This window comes from Pseudorca crassidens, chromosome 18 (genome assembly GCF_039906515.1).
Source record: "Pseudorca crassidens isolate mPseCra1 chromosome 18, mPseCra1.hap1, whole genome shotgun sequence".
Taxonomy (NCBI): domain Eukaryota; kingdom Metazoa; phylum Chordata; class Mammalia; order Artiodactyla; family Delphinidae; genus Pseudorca; species Pseudorca crassidens.
The window spans coordinates 76,686,817-76,710,415 of NC_090313.1; the positions used below are offsets into that span (position 1 = coordinate 76,686,817).

At 44.7% G+C, this 23,599-nt stretch overlaps 1 protein-coding gene across 2 annotated transcripts in view; it reads right to left on the reverse strand.

Annotated features, from left to right (window-relative positions):
• The window catches only part of ATP8A2 (ATPase phospholipid transporting 8A2), a 526,913-nt gene that overhangs the window by 366,102 nt on the left and 137,212 nt on the right, over positions 1 to 23,599 (reverse strand). For both annotated transcript variants that reach the window (XM_067713702.1, XM_067713701.1), the window contains exons 12-23: positions 22,707 to 22,834; positions 21,809 to 21,886; positions 19,263 to 19,351; positions 14,263 to 14,307; positions 11,801 to 11,876; positions 9,289 to 9,394; positions 8,850 to 8,932; positions 5,900 to 5,949; positions 4,876 to 4,945; positions 2,951 to 3,035; positions 1,562 to 1,701; positions 209 to 347 (exon numbers count right to left, since the gene is read on the reverse strand). In XM_067713702.1, the coding sequence (XP_067569803.1) occupies positions 209 to 347; positions 1,562 to 1,701; positions 2,951 to 3,035; positions 4,876 to 4,945; positions 5,900 to 5,949; positions 8,850 to 8,932; positions 9,289 to 9,394; positions 11,801 to 11,876; positions 14,263 to 14,307; positions 19,263 to 19,351; positions 21,809 to 21,886; positions 22,707 to 22,834 (1,089 nt within the window). The remainder of the gene's footprint in view (positions 1 to 208; positions 348 to 1,561; positions 1,702 to 2,950; positions 3,036 to 4,875; positions 4,946 to 5,899; positions 5,950 to 8,849; positions 8,933 to 9,288; positions 9,395 to 11,800; positions 11,877 to 14,262; positions 14,308 to 19,262; positions 19,352 to 21,808; positions 21,887 to 22,706; positions 22,835 to 23,599) is intronic.

The window sequence follows — 23,599 nt, forward strand, 5'->3', positions numbered from 1 at the left end:
CTTTTCAGGAAGGTGTCATAGTCTTATTGTTTATAACGGACAGATAATGCTCATAAGAGCATCTTAAACTTTTCTCGGTCTTATGAATGAAGAATTCTATAAAACACTTCTGTCAATGCATCTGAGGAGCCCTTAGGCACCTCTATAAGACGGTTCAAAAACGTAATACAAAAATCAGCATTGGGAAATTATTCTTTAAATGAATTACCTATGTTAATTGCAGTTTCTTGTTTGTCGCCCGTCAACACCCATATTTTAATTTCTGCCTTCAACAGAGTTGCTATGGTTTCTGGCACGCCTGCCTGAAGACGATCTTCTATGGCTGTGGCCCCAAGCAGCAGCAAATTCTGAATTAAAAAACAGCTTCCATTAAAGATGGGGACACACGTAAGAGCAGCATGAATGACGAAACTCTTGACAAAAGAAAGGCAGTCAAAGTGTTCTGAGACAATTACCTTATTTCCTCCACATTAAACCTTTGTCTGCAGATAATTAATGACAGTCACATGTGCGGCATCTCAAAACCACCCACAGGGCTAGAACCCCTCCACACACACGGGCCAGCACATGCCATCTACTTCTGGGTACACGGGCACCTTGGGCTAGGAAACCACCTGGGAAACCACCTGGCAGCAGAGCACATGGGTGAGTTATCCTGGGGACACTAACAGGACTGAGGCTTCTCTCTCACTCCACTCATGAGTCAAGGGCTGTGGTACAGTTAACACATGAGAAAAAATTATTCAGTGACCAAAACGGCCAACTACCTCCCGAGTGCCCACCTCTGGCCAGGGGACGCACAGACATCGCACCTATTGAATTGCTTTATGATTCTCAAAGTAATTTTGGCATTTCCAGGGAAGCAGGGTAAATGAACATTTGATTTCACTTCCATCCATACCCAAGTTCCATTTAAATGACAAACAAGGGGAAAGAAGTCAAAGGGGAATTTTAAAAAGATAAATAAAATAAAGGAATGAGAAAAGCAAGCAAGCAATGACTTCAAAGCTACTGAAACTGGAAGATGGATGGACCAGTGGTTGCTGACATGAAACGGAAAAAGCTGAAATCCAGCTCCCAGATTCGAGGGATTCAATCTGTGGCAAGCTACCTCATGTCTTGGGAGGAACTGAAATAACAAAATCACATGGGCAGCGCGGAGCGGCAATGGCAAAGCTCAAAGAGGACAGCAAGCGTGAAAACATTTAGTAGGTACGATGTCCAGCCAGCCTAGGCATTTCGACTGCTCAGGAAACTCAGCAGGGCCAGCTAACGTCGTTACACCTCATCTCAGGCAAACCCAGAAAGTCGCCGATGCCGTTTTTGACCTGATACTTCTTAAGACGTGAACGCTTAGCAGAGGGTGGCTCGACCTTTCGGAGAGCTCATAAAAACTGAGTGTTTCTTAAAGCAAAGAAACGATGAAAAGCTAATGGTGAGTTAAGATACTTACAAGATCAGAGAACATCACTATATAGCCAAAAGGTTTCTGCACCAAAACTTTTTTGCTCATTAGGTGTCACTGGGCATGTAATGTAACGCATCTACCACGTGCAATTACCTTCTCAATGATCTCGTAACACTCTTCCAGCCGCTGAGCTCTGTCCTTCAGGATGGTGCTGGCTTCTTGGTAGACTTTGAGCCACTCTGCATAATCACTCTCAGAGAGGTCGGCGTAAGCCACACAGAGGGTCCGCAAGCCTGCAAAACAGTCCCGCGTCTCCCGGTGAGGGCCCTAGTGACGGGCAAGTAGGGTGCCTTATCCCCAGGGGACACCACGTGTGCAGAAAATGGAAGAGACCATCCCTTTATAGGTCACTCTAAGTCAACGTGCACACACTCAAAATGAACTGAAAAGCGACCTTATTTTAATATAAACCACTGCTTCTACAGATGTTGACGGAACAGGAAAAGCCATGAGACTGAACTCCTCACAGCAGAGAAGGACACGAGGAGGGACGCACAGACATCACACCTATTGAATTGCTCTATGATTCTCAAAGTAATTTTGGAATTTCCAGGGAAGCAGGGTAAATGAACATTTGATTTCACATCCATCCATACCCAAGTTCCATTAAAATGACAAACAAGGGGGAAAAAATCAAAGGGGAATTTTTAAAAAAGATAAATAAAATAAAGGAATGAGAAAAACAAGCAAGCAATGACTTCCCGTCAGCCAGGAGGCAAGATGGGAAGTGTGTTTCTAGACAGCAGTAAAGGCCCAGTGTGCTACCACGTGAAACACACAGGCTTTCAAGCAGCCGTGCTTGTGTGTGCGTGTGTGTCCCTGTGTGCATGTGTTCCTATGTGTGCACGTGTGTTCCCTGGTGGGCACATATGTCCCTGTGTGCATGTGTTCCTATGTGTGCACTGTGTTCTCTGGTGTACATGCGTGTGCCTGTGTGTGCACAGACGTGGATACATGCGGCCAGAGAGGCTCAGGAAGGCAACGAGGCAGCAGCCGGCACTCAAGCTCTCATCACATCCACGTGCAGGGGAGCCTGACAGGAGTGTTGTTTAAAGCCCTTCTGAGAACTCCCTTCCTGTTCTCCACGGGTTCAGTGGATTATTCTTGCCTGAAGTCTAGGGTAAGCCAGTGTCATAAGGGAAACGAGAGAGGGCCTGGGAAATAAGGTGAGTTTTCCGAGAAAGGAGTGCAAAACTGGAGGGCGATTCTGCGTAGCATCGTGGGCTGGCCTGCCTCACCCTCGTCCCTCTGGTTAAGCGTTAGCGGATGACGTTTAGGTAACAGAGCAGTTGGTCTATAGCCACGACTCCTGTCACTGCCACCGGTGCAGAGGGTGGGGACGGGCTTGGCACTAGAAAATGACCCGCCTTTGAAGCAAGCCAAGTGCTGCACAAAAATGACACGTGAACACGAAGGCTCACCCGACTGCCCCCTGAAAGCACAACTCCAAGGGCAGAAATAACGTTTCCAAATTCCACTCACCTTCCGTGGCAAAATACTCCAGATGGCATAGTGTTTCCTCCATGTATTTTGAATCTTTAGAAAGTCTCTCAAAAATCACGTTATCCTGTAAAACAGGGAAACGCTGTGACTGGCAAACCTCAGGTCAGCCGACGCTCTAGCACCGCAAGCCCAGCTCTGTTTTCGTGGTGTGGATCCAACGCACACCTGGGTGGGCGAGGGGAAACACAGTTCTTGGCTGGATTCAGTCATGAGCTTTGGAAAACAACCTGGGGGCGGGTATGCATCCACACAAACACGCCGGGGAGGACCCTGGGTGTCAGGAGAATGAATAATCAGGGACACGACGGGGCCGACGTTCACCTCGATTTGCAAAGCTCACACCAGACTTTGTTAACACCCTTTGCGGAAGTGGGAAGCATAAAACACACACCCTAAGTTGCTCAAGTGTACTCTCCGTTCCTGATGCTGCACGAGCTCCCACCCAGGGAGGGCACGACCCACCCTGCACAGAACCTGGTTCAGCTGAGAACACACGGTGTGGACAGCTCATCACCTGGGGACTATTTCCATGACCCACAAGCAGGGCTGGAGGATTGCAGGCTACGGATCATGCAACAAACATGTGATAAATGGCAGTTTGGGGGCCCCCCAAATCTAAGAAATTTAGTTCGGTTTGGGGGGGAAGGTTTGTGGAGAATTAAATCCTATAACAAATTAAATGCATCCCTGCAGCATTTCCTGTTGACTCTGCTCTGTGGTTGCCCCCCTTCCTCTGTACCTCACACTGACCCCCTTCTGGCCCTGCTGTGGTTCTCAGAACACAATGGCAAATAAACAACCAAAAAGGTAAGAAAGAGTATCATATGAGAACAGAATCTAACGTAATTACCTAATCTTTCCCAATCTAATCCAATATAATCTGGACCTTAGTGAGTGCAGATCGGATGCCTTAGAATTCACACACGTTTTTACTCACTTTTGAAAAAGCTCTGTCACTGTCCTCAAATACTTCTTCCCACAATTGGTAAAGACGAGTAAGATTTCCAACGAATCACTGATCCTAGTGTAGCCTCATATTTCCCGACACAGTCTCCAAAAATGAGCTTAATAAGTCTTTCCCTCAACACATAAGACCACAGTTTGACAGAATGTAGTTTTGTAGGTCAGGCTCATGAACAGTAGCATCTTTCCTTAAAGAAGATTTAGATGCGATGACCAGGAGGCAGACAAGACAGAAAGCCTGACATAGGAAATGACCGGAGAGGGCAGTAATAATAGACCACAAATGGACACTACCTCAAACCCACCAGCCAGCCTCTGTAGTGAATAAAAACTAAACCACGAATATTGAGAATAGCTGCTACAGAAAAAAATACACATCAGAGGGCTTCCCGGGTGGCACAGTGGTTGAGAGTCCGAGGCAGGCGGACACGGGTTCGTGCCCCGGTCCGGGAAGATCCCACATGCCGCGGAGCGGCTGGGCCCGTGAGCCATGGCCGCTGAGCCTGCGCGTCCAGAGCCTGTGCTCCGCCACAGGAGAGGCCACAACAGTGAGAGGCCCGTGTACCGCAAAAAAAAAAAAAAAAAAAAAAAAAAAACACATCGGAGTCCTTAAAAGATCATAGGTTGATACAACTGACTGAATCTTCCAAAGTCACCACACAAGGATAGAAAACAGGAATCAGAATTCACACTCTAAGGATTCTGCAGGACATGGCCAGCTACTGTTTCTGAAACCAACTACCGATGAACAGCAAGCTTTCCACCGACCTCCTTGCCACGCTGGCTTGAACCCCCATCATCTTCAGGGGGCTTTTACTACTAAGTCAGCGGCAGGCTGACTGAAAGAGCCTTTCAACCCTGGGCGACCATCAAGGATGCTGAGAACAGCAGTCAGGGAAGCAGCAGGGGTCCCTGGCGTGCAGACCTCAGCCAGTACTTACAGCCCCTTTACAATAGAGTCGAAGCTGTCCTGAAGGGGTTCGCACAATTACAGACATTCTTTTTCTGTCGCTGTAGGGTAAAAACAAAAAGGAAAGAAAACTGTCATTGGTCTGTTTTCTAGGACCACATCCTGTGATTAAACACCAAACAACCCAAAAGGTGATCTGGCTGTCCCCCAAATGGCCAAGCTCCGTCTTCCCTACCTTTGTCCTCAAAGTCAGACTTTAATTGTGTATCTCCTACTCTTTGGCATAAACCTATTCCTTTCCCTGCCGTGGAAACTCACTAGCACAGCTCTATGATAGAAGAAGAGACAGAAATGGACAACTTGAGCGCTTTACTCTGTGTCTAATTTGCTCCTGACAATACTGTGTCCACGTACTTTTATTTCACAGCTCAAAAATGTTCAGTTACCTGCCCAGTAAGTAGCAAAAGGCAAGATTCAGTATAAACCCACTCCACTCAAAAGCATCTCATCGTATCTTCTTTTGACTGAAGTGGAAAGAAATGATGAATTCCGAGGACCTCCCGATTTAGCGCAGAGGTCCCTTGGCTTCCTCCCCAGCCGCAGCCCCAAGCACATGCCCAGGCACCTCCTTCCTCAGCTTTCAAAGGGACCCGCCCTCAGTCACTGACTCATTTCTCGCCCATCTGTACATATACAGGAAGTCCCTTCCATGCGAATGAGTCCCCTTCCGAGACAGCGCGTTCGTAAGTCCGACAAAGGTAGCCCAGGTACCGACTGACACGACCCGCTATGCAGTACCACGCTGTAATGGGTTTATAATACTTCTCACACAAGTAATACATAAAAAACAAACAAAAGATAAAGAAAACATTTTTAATCTTACAGACACATGAGCTGACTCACTGGACGTGCGAATGCACGTTCGTGTCTTCGAAAGTTCGCAGCTTGAAGTTTGTATATAGGGGACTTACTGTGTGTATATGGAGACAGACAGACAGATAGACAGATAGATAGAGAGGGACAGTTTATTTCAAGTGCACAAAAGAGAAACATACCTAGAAAACTCCAGGACATTAAGGATTCCAAATGTCTCTTCCTGTCCCATCTAGAGGAAGAAAAACAGGCTTTTACCTGAAGTGCAAAGTATTAAAATCTCAAAACAACCAGCTCCCCAATCATAAACCTCTCTATCCATGCCTCTCCCCAAGCCCTCCCCTCCTCTCCCTCCCCTCCTGTTCCCTCCCTCTCTCGCTCTCCCTCCATCCATCCATCCCCCTGCAGACACCTTCCGCCAAGTACTGTCTTCCCCGTCAGTCTGGTGGGACCATAGCTCCCCCTTCTGGTGGAAGCGTCTCCTTTTCCTCCAGCGGGAGTGGCTGTCATAGTAGCTGATGACAGAGTAACTTCCAAGACACACAAATAAGGGACACAAGCGACACAGGTCCATCCGAGACCGGGGGCCAGTTATGCTTCCGAATCCAGAATTTTACACGTCTCGCAGAAGTACGTGCACACCGTGTGCCACTACATCCCCAGGGGGCCCAGGCACTACACCCTGTAATACAACGACACACTGGCTTCCTGCAGCCAGATGCACGGCTATCCCCACCAAGTGAGATCCATAAAGAACAGAGGTGGCCCCACGGGAGTTCCATTAGGCTTCCCTACCAAATGTCCACACCCCAAATTTAGGGGAAAAAGCGCGGAATTCAAAACTTTTTCAATTTTGGATTTAGAAACAAAGGCGTATAACTCTGCACCAGATTTTAGGGCAACTCATCAAATGCCTTTTCTCTTCGGGTTCTTCAAAGTTGGAACGTCAATATTCTTAATTGGGCTTCCCTGGTGGCGCAGTGGTTGGGAGTCCGCCTGCCGACGCAGGGGACATGGGTTCGTGCCCTGGTCCGGGAAGATCCCACATGCCGCGGAGCGGCTGGGCCCGTGAGCCATGGCCGCTGAGCCTGCGTGTCCGGAGCTCCGCAACGGGAGAGGCCACAACAGTGAGAGGCCCGCGTACCGCAAAAATAAATAAATAAATAAAATTCTTAATTTTTCTCCACGAGATTCCAGATTATGTGTGCACAATTTGAAAACTTTTTAATCGAATCTGCCCTTTCCCTTGTCTCCTGGGTCTGAGAGAAATAATAACTGAAGGAACACACAGATCCCCACGTGTGTGGCTGACACAGAAAGCACTGGGAAGTCACGCTGTCCCCTCCACAATGCCCCGCCCCTTCGCTTCCTAAAACACAATGAATGGGCCACTTAACCCAGCCCCCGTCAGCATTTACCCCCTTCTCTCTGCAAGCCCCAGTTCCCTTTCCCCTCAGCCTGGCCCAACTTTGCCAGGTCCCCGTCCAGGGGGTCACCGCTGCCACCCCCTCAGCACCCGTGCCGTGACCGCCGGGAGCCCACTGCCTCTGCGCCGATGTCACATCAACACCCTCACGGCCCCCACAGACCGCATGATGATAAGTAAAGCCACTTCGTTTTTTTTTTTTTTTTTTTAGAGTATGCACTTTTGCATCTGATTTTTTCTTAAGTCTTTATCGAATTTGTTACAATATTGCTTCTTTTTTTTTTATGTTTTGGTTTTTTTTGGCCATGAGGCATGTGGGATCTTAGCTCCCTGACCAGGGATGGAACCCGCTCCCCCTGCATTGGAGGCAAAGTCTTAACCACTGGACCGCCAGGGAAGTCCCAAGCCACTTCTTGTAAGTAGCGGGTAACCACCTCGAGGACTTGTGGGTTGAGGATCCCCCAGTATTCACAGTTGAATAGGAGTTTTAAAGTTACTCTTACTTATAAATCTTATCTAATCACATGGTCTATTTACTCCATCGCCCCTCCCAATCCCCATGGCTGCACTGCGGAGAAATACAGCAGCACCCACACACCTGAAACCTGGCCGTGAAGGCTAAAATCTCCTCAAACTGGAGGTGAAGACGACACCACTGGTGAGAAGCTTCCACGGAGGAAGCTCTATATTGTCAGTACATTGTCCCAACTTGTAGCGACTGTACGCTTCCCTAAGCTAAATTCCCTGTGTTGGCTGAAATCAAGCACAAATAAACAGCCTCTGATCTCTGTACTCTGTAAAGAAGAAACTGAAAATGCCGAGAAATGGGCGCTCTGTACACGGTACGATACTTTTTAGGTTTTGCACGTAAGGAAAAGAAAGAGCAGACTGCCGCCAGGTCAGGAACATCGAGTTATTACACCAGATGGAAGCGAACTTCAAATGCCTTCAAGAGATCCAGGGATTTAAGGATGCAGAACGCCAAGAGCGGTAAAAACCCGCGAGTCCTCCCAGATTGAGGGTGGGAACAGCACAGGGGCGAGCAGGCGGGGACTTGCCCGGAGACGCTCATCCACCCGGGCAGCAGTGAGCACGGCCCCCCCAACTGCTCAACACAGAGAACGCCCATCCCACCTACCCACCCGTGTCCCTGCTGCCACCCCAAGGATCCCTATTTGACCTCATTCCCGATTCAAACTTTCTCTTCTCCCCAGATTTCTCCCTCTGGCTCCTTGAGAGAGAAACTCAAAAAAATCATAAAATAAACTTCTTGATTTCAGGGGGAAAAAACCCATATTAAAAAAAAAAAAAAAGATCTTAAGTGCCAACTCCCTCCTCTGTCAGCCCAGGAGACCAGAGCCAGTGACCGAGGGCTTCAGGGAGACAGACACAGACCCGCCCCCGAGGACAGGAGGCTGTGGAGCTTTTCCCAACAACTACGGGACCCAGGGCAGGCTTCCCGCATTCTTTACTGCCCGTTACTCCACATCAGTGGATGAAAGACTGCAGACAGCGCCTTTAAGAGAGATGACGCAAAAACAACACACAACACTGAGGCGACAGAACCACACGACATATTCTCACAGAGAAAAAACAAACCAAAAACTCAGCTCTCATATGTACAGTAGATGTGCTATTTCTAACATACAGTCTTCCAAAAAGCGGGTGACCAAGAGCGTCCGGCGGTGCCCTGGGGTGTCACTTACGGCCTCTATGATGACAGAGTAGGGCGTTCTGGCTGTGAAGACGAAGCCCAGCTTTCGAGCCCCTTTCACCAAAGCAGCTTCATCTGTCAATAAAGAATTGATGAGGCATTGACCAGTCTCTGGGAATGACAGGATTCTGTTTAGCACGTGTTATCTTTCACGTGAACGAGATCCACACCAGCGACAGAGGTCTGGCCTTTCGTGCAGTAAAGACCAAGGATCTAGAAGGCGCTCACTTACTCTCCCCCAACCAGGACCCTGAAAGGAGCACTTCCATCAGAGGAGAAGCCACGGACCTGGAACTAGTCCCCCCCGGGCACTCTGCAGCCAGCGTGAGACCAGGGGCACACAGTGGGGGCTTTGCGGGGCCGTATCACCTCCCAACACCCAGGTCCCCAGAGAGGGGAGCAGCAGGGCACACCCAGTCAAGACGCCTCACCTGGGGAGGAGGCCTGGTAGATGATGTTATCTCTGTCCTTCTCGGGGACCACGGTGTGGCACACGGCCAGGAGGGTGAGGAACTCCTGGATGCAGGGGGCTGTGGGCTGCAAACGGGAGCCGAGGTCACCCGACTGTCGGGACACCACTGACGTACACCAGAGTCAGGTTCAAGGCACCCTCCCGCTTAGAACCCCGGACGCCTTCCTGCTCACGTGAGAACAGAGGTCGGGAGCCCCAGCGTGGACCCCAGGTGCCCCAGGACCCAGCACCTGCTCGCCATCCGGCCCATCTCCTGCCACTCGCCACCCCCCAAGCCTGAACCCTCCACCAGCCACTCTGTCTGCAGCTCTTCACACTGAGCTCGACCCTTCCCGCTGGCCCATGGCCGTCCTCCACCTGCTGTCAGCCAGTCCCTCTCTTCGCGCATCCTCGGGGCTTCCGTTTACCAGTTGCTTCATCGAGGAGCCTGTTAACACCCCGTCTTGGAATGCGGTCTCTTCCCCTACTACCTGGCAAGGTGTCTGATGTAAACTAGGCCCTTAAACTGTCTGCTAAGTGAATGGGTCTCTTATTTGATCAGTTTGCTGTTTCGCAGTCTAAACTGTTTGGTGCTGTTCCTAAGACAACACCGGGATTCCGTGGGACTAGCTCTTCTCACCTCCTCTGCTGCTTTAGCACCTAGTGATCTACGGCAGGAAAACAAACTTCGGGAAACTAGACTCAGAGCCATCTGCAGGCCTGTCTGTCACCCTGCACTTTCTCCTTGCCCCTCCACCATCCCAACGCAAACAGACCATTTCAGTCACCCACCCGCATTACTACCCTCAACCTAAATACTATTTGAGGATGCTTGAGTCCTCTTTCAGAAAGCAAGGCCTCACGGGGTGCTTGTTTCTTTGACAACCTTAATGAAAACTACTCTTGTCCAGAGACGGTTCTTCTGAGATGTTGTTCCTTCCTCTGTTTGCTCTACCCTAGTAGCTGTGTCTACCTCTAAGATCAAATACAGGAAAGGACAGTATCAGTGTCTGTGACCGTGACACAGAGCACGGCCTTCAGCAGCATCCTCTGTGAGGTCTGGGACCACTTTGTCAGAATCACCAGAGCTGAGGCCCTGCATCCCAGCCCGGGAGCATGGGTGCCTTCCACACTCCCATCTCAGAACCACTGCTGGGAAAGTTTTAGCATCAACAAATACGGACTAACTGAAATAGAGAAAAGGAGGCTTCCTCACTGAAAATTCAGAGAAAGTTTTAAGTCTATCTATCTCTTCACAAAAGTTGGGAAAGATAAAGTTTTCATGTTGCTTGAGTTTACCTAATTTTAAAACTAAAATGTTTTTCAGAAAAGAGTCATATTAGGTCTAATTTATACAGGTTAAACTGGTTGTGAAATGCTTTGATCACTGAATACTTTTCTAAGTCGGTGTTTTTCAGAATAGCCTTTAGAACAAAAATGAATTCAGATGAACCGGCAATAAATCCTGGTCTGTTACAATAGTTCAGAATGTGACATCACAGTTAAGAAGTGAACAGACCAAGGTCCTGACTCTCATTTCTACATCTGTTTGCCAGGTGACTCTTGGCCAAGTCAATCTTTCTATGCAACTTCCCATCACCTCTCTGGGGTGACTCGGGTGCTAAAGGAAATAGACTTCAAATGCCTAGCACATAGTAGGATGCTGTAAATGCTACGTGTTGCTATATCTTACTTTTGTTTCCTAAATGATCCTAGCCAAAGGATACCGTAATTACTTCTCAAAATACATGACGTCTTATGTTCACAACTACGAAGAACTGGTATTGCAGAAACCTTACAAAGCAAAAGAAATCTGAAATGTTAGAGGATTCGACGGTGAGACTCCTCTTGATCGTGATGTGCCACTTTATAACTTCACCCCGTATTTAATTTGGCTTTGAGTTCTGCGAAGTGTTCACCACACATTGATCACATCCCTAAAGCACTAACACTATATAAGCGAGGTCCCATCTCTTCCCCAGACTCCAAAATGGTAACTTTCAAGACATGACACACGTACATAAATGAAACTGCATCACAAGTTATTTAAAGTCCTAGAAGCGTGTATATGTTAACCCCAATCTCCTAGCACTTTGCCCCGTGTTTCCTCTTTGGTAACCATAAATTTGATTTCGAGATCTGTGCGTCTGCTTCTGTTTTGTAAATAAGTTCATGTGTATCGTTTATTAGATTCCACATATGAGTGGCAGATGATATGTCTTTCTTTGTCTGACTTACTTCACTTAGTATGACAATCTCTACACACTACTATATATAAAAAAGATAACTAACAAGGACCTACTGTATAGCACAGGGAACTCATTACTCTGTAATAACCTACATGGGAAAAGAATCTGAAAAAGAGTGGGTCTACGTATATGTGTAACTGATACACTTTGCTGTACATCTGAAACTAACATATTGTAAATCCAGTATTCTCCAATAAACATATAAAAATAAAATAGAGTTCTAGAAGCAAACGGCAGCCTTACATGATGATCCTCAATGTTCTTCAGGAGTCTGGGGTCATCAAAGTCACATGAGTCACTAGGCGGAGGAGGTATCCGGCTGAAGAGAGAACAGAAGATACTTACTCAGCTCAAAAGTTCCTTCAAGATAACTCACACCTAGTAAGAGTCCGTCTTCAGGAAGAACCACACCTAAAAAGCGTCTAACTTTGTATTAAACTTTTCAAGATTTGAAATACTCGCTATGATTTCAAACCTCAAGGCAGTAAATCTTTAACCCGACTGTAAACAAAATGCAGATGGTCCCTGACTTACGATGTTTCGACTTAACAATTCTTCAACTTTATGATGGTGCAAAACTGATATGCATTCAGTAGAAACCGTACTTCGAACTTTGAATTCTCATCTTTCTCCAGGCTGGCGACACGTGGGACAACGCTCTCTCGTGATGCCGGGCGACACGCGCAGCCCCAGTCAGCCCCACCATCACGAGGGAGAACGACCCATACACGTACAACCACGCTGGACCCAGACAGCCACTCTGCTTTTCATTTGCAGTACAGTATTCCATAAATTACATAAGCTATTCAATGCCTTACTATGAAATGGGCTGATACTGCCCAACGGTGGGCTAACGTTAAGTGTTCTGAGCACGCTGTACGTAGGCTGTCCTAAGCTGTGATGTTTGGTAGCTTTGGGGTATTAAATGCACTTTTGAATTCTGATCTTTTCAACTTACGATGGGCTCGTCAGGACATAACTCCATTGTAAATGGAGGAGGATCTGTAGTTACAAGGAGAAGAGATGCAAGGATGAACGCCATGGCTTTACCATTTCTGTTGGCCCCTGCATCTACCAGGGAGAACTCCCCAGCGTGCTTGCTCCAAGCATGTAAAACAGGAGGAATTGTGGCAAATGTATCTATGCAGCCATTCGTGGCCAGAGCTTGTATGTGAAAGAGAAAAAGGGGGCAAATAATTACAAAAAAGGAAACGTGACGCGATGGCTCCGCGCCGTCACACTGACGAGACGCGAAGGGCTGAGTACGCTCCCTTCTTCCTGAAACCCTGTCTTCAGGACAAAGACAAGGGAAGACAAGATGACAGCAGGGCTGATGTCAAGCGGAATGCTGAATAGATATCAGAGTTTAGTGCAGCAGAGAAAACAGAAACCAACAGCTTGCAAGGGGAAGCACCTAAAATGCAAGCTGCTGACCCCAGCAGGACCCTGGTGGAAGCTGAGGACGTGGCAGCACGAGGTACCTGTGAGACAAAGGGAAGGTGGAAAACAGGACAGGCTCCAAGTCCACCTGACCAAGACTGAGTCTGTGAGAAACCTCCCTCATCCCAGGCAGCCAGGCACCTGAACCCTCTGCCCCCAGAACGAAATGAAGGTCTATCCTCCAGAGAGCCTAAACCAGAGGAGCCCTGGACCCAGAAACACTGAGCGCACAGGTGGACAGGATACAGCATCCTCCCTAAACCGGAGTTTTAAGTGAAAGGTATGATCAACAGCCCTCTGCCTCCACGCAGTTCCCATAACACCTTCAGCCAGATTTACAGCGCTTGGCAGGAAACTGGAGCGGTCCTCTTGCAAGAAGATGACTGATCGGCTCAAAAGAAAGACACACAGATGCTAACATCAGAGATCCTCTAATAAAACAGTCCTGGCTGTCCCCCCTACATACATGGCCCCAGCAATCAGCTTTCTTGGTGTAAAAATCTTAAAACGTTAGCAGAGAACACCACTAGTCTTAAAGGAAATGCAAATCAAAACCACAATTCACAGCCATTGGGATGGCTATTATATATCTAAAAAAGGCAAACGCGATACCGCTTCACAGCCATGGGGATGGCTACTATATATATGAAAGACAAACAGAAATTAACAAGTGTTATGAGGACGTGGGAAAACTGTGCATTACCAGCAGGAATGTAAAATGGTAGAACTGCTATGAAAAATAGTTTGGTGGTTCCTCAAACAGTTAAACATGGAATTACCACATGAGCCAGCAATTCCACTTTCAGGCATAATCCCAAAATATGTAAGAGCAGAAACTCAGATACCTGTACATCAATGTTCATAGAAGCATTATTCACAATAGCCAAAAGACAGAAATAACCCAAGTGCCCATCAACAGATGAATAAACAAAATGTGGTATATACATATATGGGATATTACTCAGCCTTTAAAATAAATGAAATTCTGATACATGCTACAACATGTATGGTACGACCTTGAAGACATTATGCTAAGAAGTGGAAAGTGAGTGGATATATCAGACCGATAGCTGGATATTTTCGTTAAAGCCTTGTAGTACCACAGGGCTTTTAAAACCACATTCATGTTTCAATTTTATTCTGGTTCTCTCTTGAAATAACACATGCAACTTTTATTTTCAAAATATTCAAGTCAGAAGCGCCAATATAAAATTGTTCCCAAGTCTTTCCCACTAAAGTGTCAAGAACTGCTAAAGTCTACTTACCAGAAATCATCTGATGATGGTTCCCTTGCCAATTCTGGAAAATGACTGACAGAGAGAGAGAAACAGAATGGTTACAAAACTGTGATCAAAAATACAGATATTCCCACAAAGAACAAGCTCCAGCATAGATCATACGTTAGGCCCCGAACAAGTCTTAGTAAATTCAAGAAGACTGAAATACCAAGCATCTTTCCTACCACAAGGGTATGAAACTGGAACTCAATCACCAAAAAATGGAAGACTCACAAATATGTGTAGACTGGACAACATGTGACTGAGCAACCAATGGATCCATGAAGAAATCAAACATGTAATCAAAAACTACCTAGAGACACATGAAAATGGAAATACAACATACCAAAACTTACAGGATGCAGCAAAAGCAGTTCTGAGAAGTCCATAGCAATAAATGCCTACCTCAAGAAACAAAAAAAAATCTCAAATAAACAACGTAACATTATACCTAAAAGAACTAGAAAAGAACAAATGAAACTCAAAGTTAGAAGGAAGGAAATAAAGATTAAAGCAGAAATAAATGAAATAGAGACTCAAAAGTCAATAGAGAAAAAAAAAAACTATGAAACTAAAAGCTGGTTCTTCAAAAGATAAAGTTAAGAACACTTGGGACTTCCCTAGTGGCTCAGTGGATAAGAATCCGCCTGCCAATGCAGGGGACACAGGTTCGAGCCCTGGTCCAGGAAGATCCCACATGCCGCGGAGCAACTAAGCCCGTGTGCCACAACTGCTGAGCCTGCACTCTAGAGCCCACAAGGCCTAGAGTCCGAGCTCCACAACGGGAGAAGCCACAGCAATGAGAAGCCTGCGCACTGCAACGAAGAGTAGCCCCCGCTCACCACAACTAGAGAAAGCCCACGTGCAGCAACGAAGACCCAATGCAGCCAAAAATAAATAAATAAATTTATAGATAAAAAAGAAAAGTTAAGAAACCTTTAGCTAGACTCACCAAGAACAAAAGAGGACTCAATCAGAAATGAAAGAGAAGACATTACAACTGACATCACAGAAATAATAGGATCATAAGAGACTACTATGAACAATTATATGCCAACAAGTTTGACAGCCTAGAAGAAACAAATTCCTAGCAATATACAACCTACCAAGACTGAATCATGAAGAAACAGAAAACCTGAACATACTGATTACTAGTAAAGGATTGAATCAGTAATCAAAAACCTCCCAACAAAAGTCTGGGACCAGAAGCCTTCACTAGCAAATTCTACCAAACATTCAAAGAAGAATTAATACCATTTTCAACCTCTTCCAAAAAATAGAAGAGTGGGGAACACTTCCAATTCATTTTACAAGGCCAGCACTGCCCCGATACCAGAAAGACCACCACAAGAAAAGAAAACTACAGGTCAATATCCCTGAAGAACATAGACACAAAAATCCTCAGCAAGATATGAGCAAACCAAATTCAACAATACACTGAAAGGATCATCACACACAATGATCAAGTGGGATTTATTCCAGGGATGCAAGATTGATTTCGTATCTGCAAATCAGTATGACAACACCACATTAACTAAATGAAGGATAAAATCATATAATCACCTCAACAGATGCAGAAAAATCATCTGATAAAATTCAACATTCATATATGATAAAAAAAACACTCAACAAAATAGGTACAGAGGGAATGTACCCCAATATAATAAAGACCATATATGACAAGCCCACAGTTAACATCATACTCAACAGTGAAAAACTGAAAGATTTTCCTCTAAGATCAGGAACAAGACAAAGATGCCCACTCTCATATTCTTTCTTCAACATAGTATTAGAAGTCCTAGCCAGAGCAATTAGGCAAGAAAAAGAAGTAAAAGGCATCTAAATAGGAAAGAAGAAGTAAAACTGTCACTATTTGCAGATGACATATTATATATAGAAAATCCTAAAAGATTCCACCAACAATCTGTTAGAACTAACCAAATTCAGTAAAGTTGCAGGATACAAAATCAATATACAAAAAATCTGTTGCATTTCTATATATTAATAAAGAATTAACAGAGAGAATTTTTTTAAAAAAATCCCATTTATGGGGCTTCCCTGGTGGAGCAGTGGTTAAGGATCTGCTTGCCAATGCAAGGGACATGGGTTCGAACCCTGGTCCGGGAAGATCCCACATGCCGCGGAGCAATTAAGCCCGTGTGCCACAACTACTGAGCCTGCGCTCTAGAGCCTGCGAGCCACAACTACTGAAGCCTGTGCGCCTAGAGCCTGTGCTCCTCAACAAGAGAAGCCACTGCAATGAGAAGCCCACGCACTGCAACTAAGAGTAGCCACCTCTCTCTGCAAGTAGAGAAAGCCAGCATGTAGCAACGAAGACCCAATGCAGCCAAAAATAAAAATAATTTTTTAAAAAAAATCCCATTTACAACTGCATCAAAAAAAATAAAATACCTAGGAATAAATTCAACCAAGGAGATTAAAGATCTATACACTGAAAACTGTAATACGTTAAGAAGTTTTAAAAGACACAAGTAAATGGAAAGATATTCCATGCTCATGGATTGTAAGAATTAATAATGCTAAAACGTCCATACTACCCAAAGCAATCTACAGACTCAATGCAATCCCTATCAAAATTCCAGTGGCACTTTCCACAGAAACAGAATAAACAATCCTAAAATTTATCCAGACCCACAAAAGAGGCCGATTTGCCAAAACAATCTTGAGAAATAAGAACATAGCTGGATGCATTACGTGCCCTAATTTAAAACTATATTACAGAGCTATAGTAGTCCAAACAGTATGGTACTGGAATAACAACAGATACATAGATCTATGGAATAGAACAGCGAGCCCAGAAACAAACCCATGCATATATGATCAATTAATTTATGACAAAGGAGCCAAGAATATACAATGGGAAAGGACAGTCTCTTCAATAAATGCTGTTGGGAAAACTGGACAACCACATGCAAAAGAATGAAACTGTACTATTATCTTACAACATACACAAAAACTAACTCAAAATGGATAAAAGACTTGAATGTAAGAGCTGAAACCGTCAAACTCCTAGAAGAATACATAGGTGATAAGCTCCTTGATATTGGTCTTGGCGATGAGTTTTTGGATCTGACACCAAAAGCGAAGTAAAAATAAAGAAGTGGGACCACATCAAACTAAAAAGCTTCTGCACAGCACAGGAAACCATCAACAAAATGAAAAGGCAACCCACCAAACAGGAGAAAATATTTGCTCCCATCCTAAATTAGAAATTATAAAGCTGATAAGGGGTTAATATCTAAAATACATAAAGAACTCATACAACTCAATAGCAAAAAAAAAATCCAATTTAAAAATGGGCAGAAGTTCTGAATAGACATTTTTCCAAAGAACATATACAGCAGGCCAACAGGTATGCAAAAAGATGCTCAACATCACTGATCATCAGGGAAATTCAAATCAAAACCTCACATCTGTTAGAATGGCTATTACCAGAAAAAAAAAAACAAGAAATAAATGTTGACAAGGATGTGGAGAAAAGAGAACCCTTGTTCACTGTTGGTGGGAATGTAAATTGGTACAACCACTATGGAAAACAGTATGGCGGTTCCTCAAAAATTAAAAATAGAACTTTCATATGACCCACCAATTCTACTTCTGGGTATATATCTGAAAAAAACAAAAACAGTATCTCTAAAAGATATCTATGCACCCCCATGTCCATTGCAGCATTATTTACAATAGCCAAGACATGGGAACAACCTGAGTGTCCATCGATGAGTGAATGAATAAAGAAAATGGTATATATGCAATGGAATACTATTCAGCCATAAAAAAGAATGAAACCTTGCCATTTTCAACAACATGGATGGACCCTGAGGGCATTATGCTAAGGAAATAAGTCAGACAGAGAAAGACAAATACTGTATGATTTCACTTACACGTAGAATCTAAAAACAACAACAACCAAGCTCAAAGATAAAGAAAACAGGTTGGTAATTGCCAGATGCAGGGATGGGGGTGGGTGAAATGGGTGAAGGGGGTCAAAAGGTACAAACTTCCAGATATAAAATAAATAAGGCATGAGGATGTAACATACAGCATGGTGACTATAGTTAATAATGTTCTATTACAGGGACTTCCCTGGTGGCACAGTGGTTAAGAATCCACCTGCCAACACAGGGGTCATGGGTTCGAGCCCTGGTCCGAGAAGATCCCACATGCTGTGGAGCAACTAAGCCCATGTGCCACAACTACTGAGCCTGCACTCTAGAGCCCACGAGCCACAACTACTGAGCCCGTGAGCCACCACTACTGAGGCCCTTTGCCGAGAGCCCGTGCTCTGCAACAAGAGAAGCCCCCGCAACGAGAAGCCCGTGCACTGCCACGAAGAGTCGCCCCCGCTCGCCGCAACTAGAGAAAGCCTGCGCACAGCAGCGAAGACCCAACGCAGCCAAAAATAAATAATTACATACATTTATAATTTTTTTAAAAAAACTGTTAAAAAAATTTTTTTAAATGCTCTATTGCAAACTTGAAAATTGCCAGGAGGGTAAATCTTACAAATTCCATTACAAGAAAAAAAGAATTTCTAATTATGTATGCTGACAAGTTAACTAGATTTACTGTGGTGATCGTTTTGCAATATACACAAATATCAAATCATTATGTTGTACACCCAAAACTAATATAACTTTACATGTCCATTATACCTCAATTTAAAAAAAAATGGCGTTCAGATCGAAACATGAGTAAGAAATGTATAATTAGATTAGAAATATAAATTTATAGATTCCTTGAGATTTCTCACTCGGTTAGTATTTGCAGGAATAAACCATGCTTTAGCTGGTCTAAATTGGGACCCATTCAGTTTTAAACACCGTCAGCAGTAATTACACATCTACATCCCTTACAAATGTCCTTTCAAAGTATCAGAGAGTCAAGGTATTTGACGAAGCAGCTAAAGATAAACTTATTTTGTTGGAAGAATACAAATAAAATTTTCAGGAAGTGATCAAGACACTCACCCATAGGTTACCCCAGCAATGCTACACTTCTTGAAGTTCATGATATTGCATGTGAGAGTTCCAGTTTTGTCAGAAAACAGGTATTTTACCTAAATCAGAGAAAGGGAAACATACACCGAGAACGTAAGAGGCCAACAAATGAAGTCTTGTCTTCTGCGCTTTTCAAAAGCTGTATTAGTTTTCAAAGGTAAGTTCCCTTAAGCGAGCAAAATATATTTTATAATTATATGTTATACGTAATAATTATATATTAAAAAAATTAATATACTTTAATGCTTAGGCCACTTAAAAACCATTTCAATAACCAATTCTAGAGTCCAATTGTGTGGAAATGTACAAAGGAGGCTTCAGTAACAGCTCTGGATCCATTTCAGATCTGTAAGAACCAAGTCCTGCCACTAGGCATCCCAGTGACCCTTATACAGAATTCGTTCTTGTGTCCAATATGTCAAGACAACAAGCTCAGACTTTAGCAACCACAATATATTTCTTTCTCAGAATCCATCCCCTAGTCGGGCTAAGAAGACCTATCCTGAAACAGCACGGAACAAACACGAAGCCTCTCGATCACGATCACAGTGAGGTTACGTGAAGGCAGCTTGGAACTGCTACAGATTATATAACTTTCCAAGGCACGAAGTTTTACACATATAACACACTAAGCTCTCAATATACAAAGGTGAAAAGAGAAATTCCTGTGGAGGTTAATAAGCAAACCATTTTGACATGATTAACTGCAAAAGAGATGAACCCAAATGTACGTGTGCTGTGTGAGTTTCGTCCCCCGGGGGGGATGCTGTGAGAGGGAGGGGGAGAAAGGACTCAGGACCACAAAGGAAGAGAGCCCAGGTCAGGCTCTGGATACTAACCAGCCCTGTGGGCTCAGGAAAAGCCACCTCACCCTACTTGGACTCAATTTCCATGTCTATGAAATAAAAGTTTTGGCCAGAAGATAAGTAACATCATTCTACGTGTAACTTTCTGGGAAATTACATCATGGATGGGTGAGAGGGAGGAATCAACAGAATTGTCTCCAGGAAAGATTCCAGTTTCTCAGGGATTTTCTAAAGAGGGGTCATGATCGCGGCAGGATGTGAGGGAGACTCCAGTGATCCCCAAGAACTGTTCTGGGGAAGCCACATTGCCCCGCTTTGTAGAAGAGGGATTAATACCATGAAGTGTGTACTGTACTTTTTCTTACTGATACACTATAAGCAAATACACTGAGAATTATTTTTAAAGCAATTCAAGGCCCTTTAAGAAAGATTATTAATGATCCTAAAGAAGTCAAATAGTACCTAGAAATATGAAATCAGTACACTGTGGATAGTGAATGCTTTAACTATAAATAGTAAGTTTTTATATAAGTTTTATATGCAGCAAGTCTAGGGGTACAAAAAGCTCAGTGGGATCAGCCTTCCAATAAGCAGTATTTCTTTCTGCCTCTTTCTTAAAAAATTAAAGATGATATGAAAATATTTAAAAATGACATTTTATAATAAGGAATTATTAGCATTTTCTATCCTTGTGTCTACTGAACACTAAGTTATCCTTTAAGTCCCAACTCAAAACTAACTCCCCCATGAAAACTTGCCCTATTCCCAATTAGGATGAACTATTTCATCCTGGGTGCTTGAGTATGTTGAATCGTTCAATCTTTCAGGTCCAGTTCAACGGCAACTGAGAACACAGTTATACTAAGCGTTGTGCTAAAATGACAGAGGCGACCAAAGACCGTGTCTCAGGCACGTCCACACCTTCGAATGGGCTCTAAAGCCCCAGGATGGAAATGGACATATATTACTACCACACCTCTTACTTTACTGCATTTATGTTTGGAAAAATTGTTATGGAAACACTGAAGAGAGATAAATTAACTTTCCTGGAAGTCTGGAGAAGGCTTCAAACAGGAGGTAAATTTCATCTGATACATATATATACCGCACTCACCTCCCGGGGTTGTTGGGAGGTTCACATAAGATTTATAAAATGAAATTATGATCTGTAATTGCAATGCATTCAAAAGAGGTATTCCTTGCAGTGATTTCAACAGAAGATGAAGACATAATGCATCAGTAAAGGCAGCAGGGGGTTAAGGGTGATGGTGGGAAAGAAACCGGTTCCCTGAAATGTTCCAGAGATAAAACCTGGAACACGTGAGAGACTGTATGGATTTATGTCCTTCAAATCAGCCCCCACATATTCTGTACGATTACCCAATATCTGAGGATCTTAACCATTATTTTCCCTTTACTTGCCCCTGATTAACAATTTTAAGAGTCCAAAGTAATGTTGCACTGTATTTTTTTGCACTAAATTTGTCGCAGGAATCTTCCAGCTGATAAGATATACCCATGCCTCAAAAAGTAAGTCAAAATCAATTAACATTTGTATTTAATAGTACCTCCAAGTACTACAGAGCTCTTATAGACATCAAAACCACCTTTATGGAGAACTATTTTTGCAAAATCTCTCCGTGGTTCTTCCAACACTTGTCTGCCACCGTGTTCATACACCGTTCCCAAAGTCCCCAAAGAGGCTCTCACCTGCCCAAGCTCTTCATTAAGGTTTGATGTCCTGGCCATGGCAGGAGTGTCATTTCCTAGATAATACATATCTGTGTCCTGAAAGAGAGAAGTGGGGCACTTCAGAAATTATCTACCACCGATTCCTCATTTCCATTAAGAAGAAACTAAAAACATACAACTCAATATAAATGTTAGTTTTTCATCTGGGGGTGAACATACAGTGTCTATTAGTGTAGAGAAACACTGAGATACAGAGGAAAGCATGGGATTTATTTATATCTAGATGATTTGGCTTCAAGGTGATCATCTCCTGACCTAGACTAACTCACACTTCCGAGTTTAGCGAACGCCTCATTCACAGGATTGTTGTGAAGCTCAAATAAAAAACGCACATCAAAGCGTCTGGTCTCCAAATACTGGCTGCTGAGGTCTGGTGTTTAATGGCCATGGCAGTTCCTTGAAAATTCCACCTCGACTCTTGCAATAGAATCCAAATTTACTGTCACCATGAATTTTGACAGATAGGGGACACGTAAGTAGACACACTTAAGAGAACGTGACTTCAGCACTAAGGAGAATTTAAAGCATGAACAGCTGCAGCGACTTCATCCCCCCTCCCCAGAAGACAGGCACCTGCTACACATTCTGCTCCATTTCTCCACTGATTCTCCTCAGAGCCCCTGCCCTGCCCATTTCACAGCCCAAGAAGACATTAGGTGACTAGTCACAGATACCACTGGCTCAGGGACACCCTTGCCCATTCTCCAGGCAGTTCAACTCCCAGACTGAATCGTAATTAACGACGTTCTTCCTTTTCTGGGAGCTGAATTCCATCACTGAGGCTCCAGGAGGGTATTAGGAAATAGCAGCTGACACGTGCCCAGCACCTCAGCTTCCAGCCAGGTGTGACACTCACCCAGTTTATGAAGAGGGCTTGTGTGTACTTCACAACCTCGAGGGTCACCAGTAGACTGATGGGAATCAGATTGTTGTACAAGATGATGAAGGTCAACAGGTTATATCCAAAATTGTCTGAGCTCGTGTCTGTGGAAGAAAACCAGAATATCTGCAGAGCTTAGTCTCTGCTCAGTTTCCTTGTACTTTACGATGCTGGAATTTTTCTGAAAGATGTTCACAGAAAAGTTTATTGGCTTAAGTATACATTTAGAGATTCAAGTTAAAATAGTTACTGAGCACCTACTCTGTGGCATGAACTGTGGGTACAAAGACCGTGATGCCACAATTCCTTCCAACACAGAGCTGGCTTCCCAGAGGAGGCTGCGGGGTAGGGGGGTGACCGTGCCGCAGGGCACACGGGCTAACAAGGCCTTCACAGGGCACTGAGGAAACCGAGGCACAAGGGTTTTGATGCGGAGGCCCAGTCACTGAAGGCCGCCCAGAAGAGGCTACAGACAAGTCCTGGAAGATAGAGAGAGGGCAGCTAACTAAAACGGATGCAGAAAAAAGGACAGGGGACTTCCCTGGTGGCGCAGTGGTTGAGAGTCCGCCTGACGATGAAGGGGACATGGGTTCGTGCCCTGGTCCGGGAAGATCCCACATGCCGCGGTGCGGCTGGGCCCGTGAGCCATGGGCACTGAGCCTGCGCGTCCAGAGCCTGTGCTCCGCAACGGGAGAGGCCACGACAGTGAGAGGCCCGCGTACCGCAAAAAAAAAAAAAAAAAAAGAATCCGCCTGCCAATGCAGCGGACATGGGTTCGAGCCCTGGTCTGGGAAGATCCCACATCCCATGGAGCAACTAAGCCCGTGCGCTACAACTACTGAGCCTGCGCTCTAGAGCCCACGAGCCAC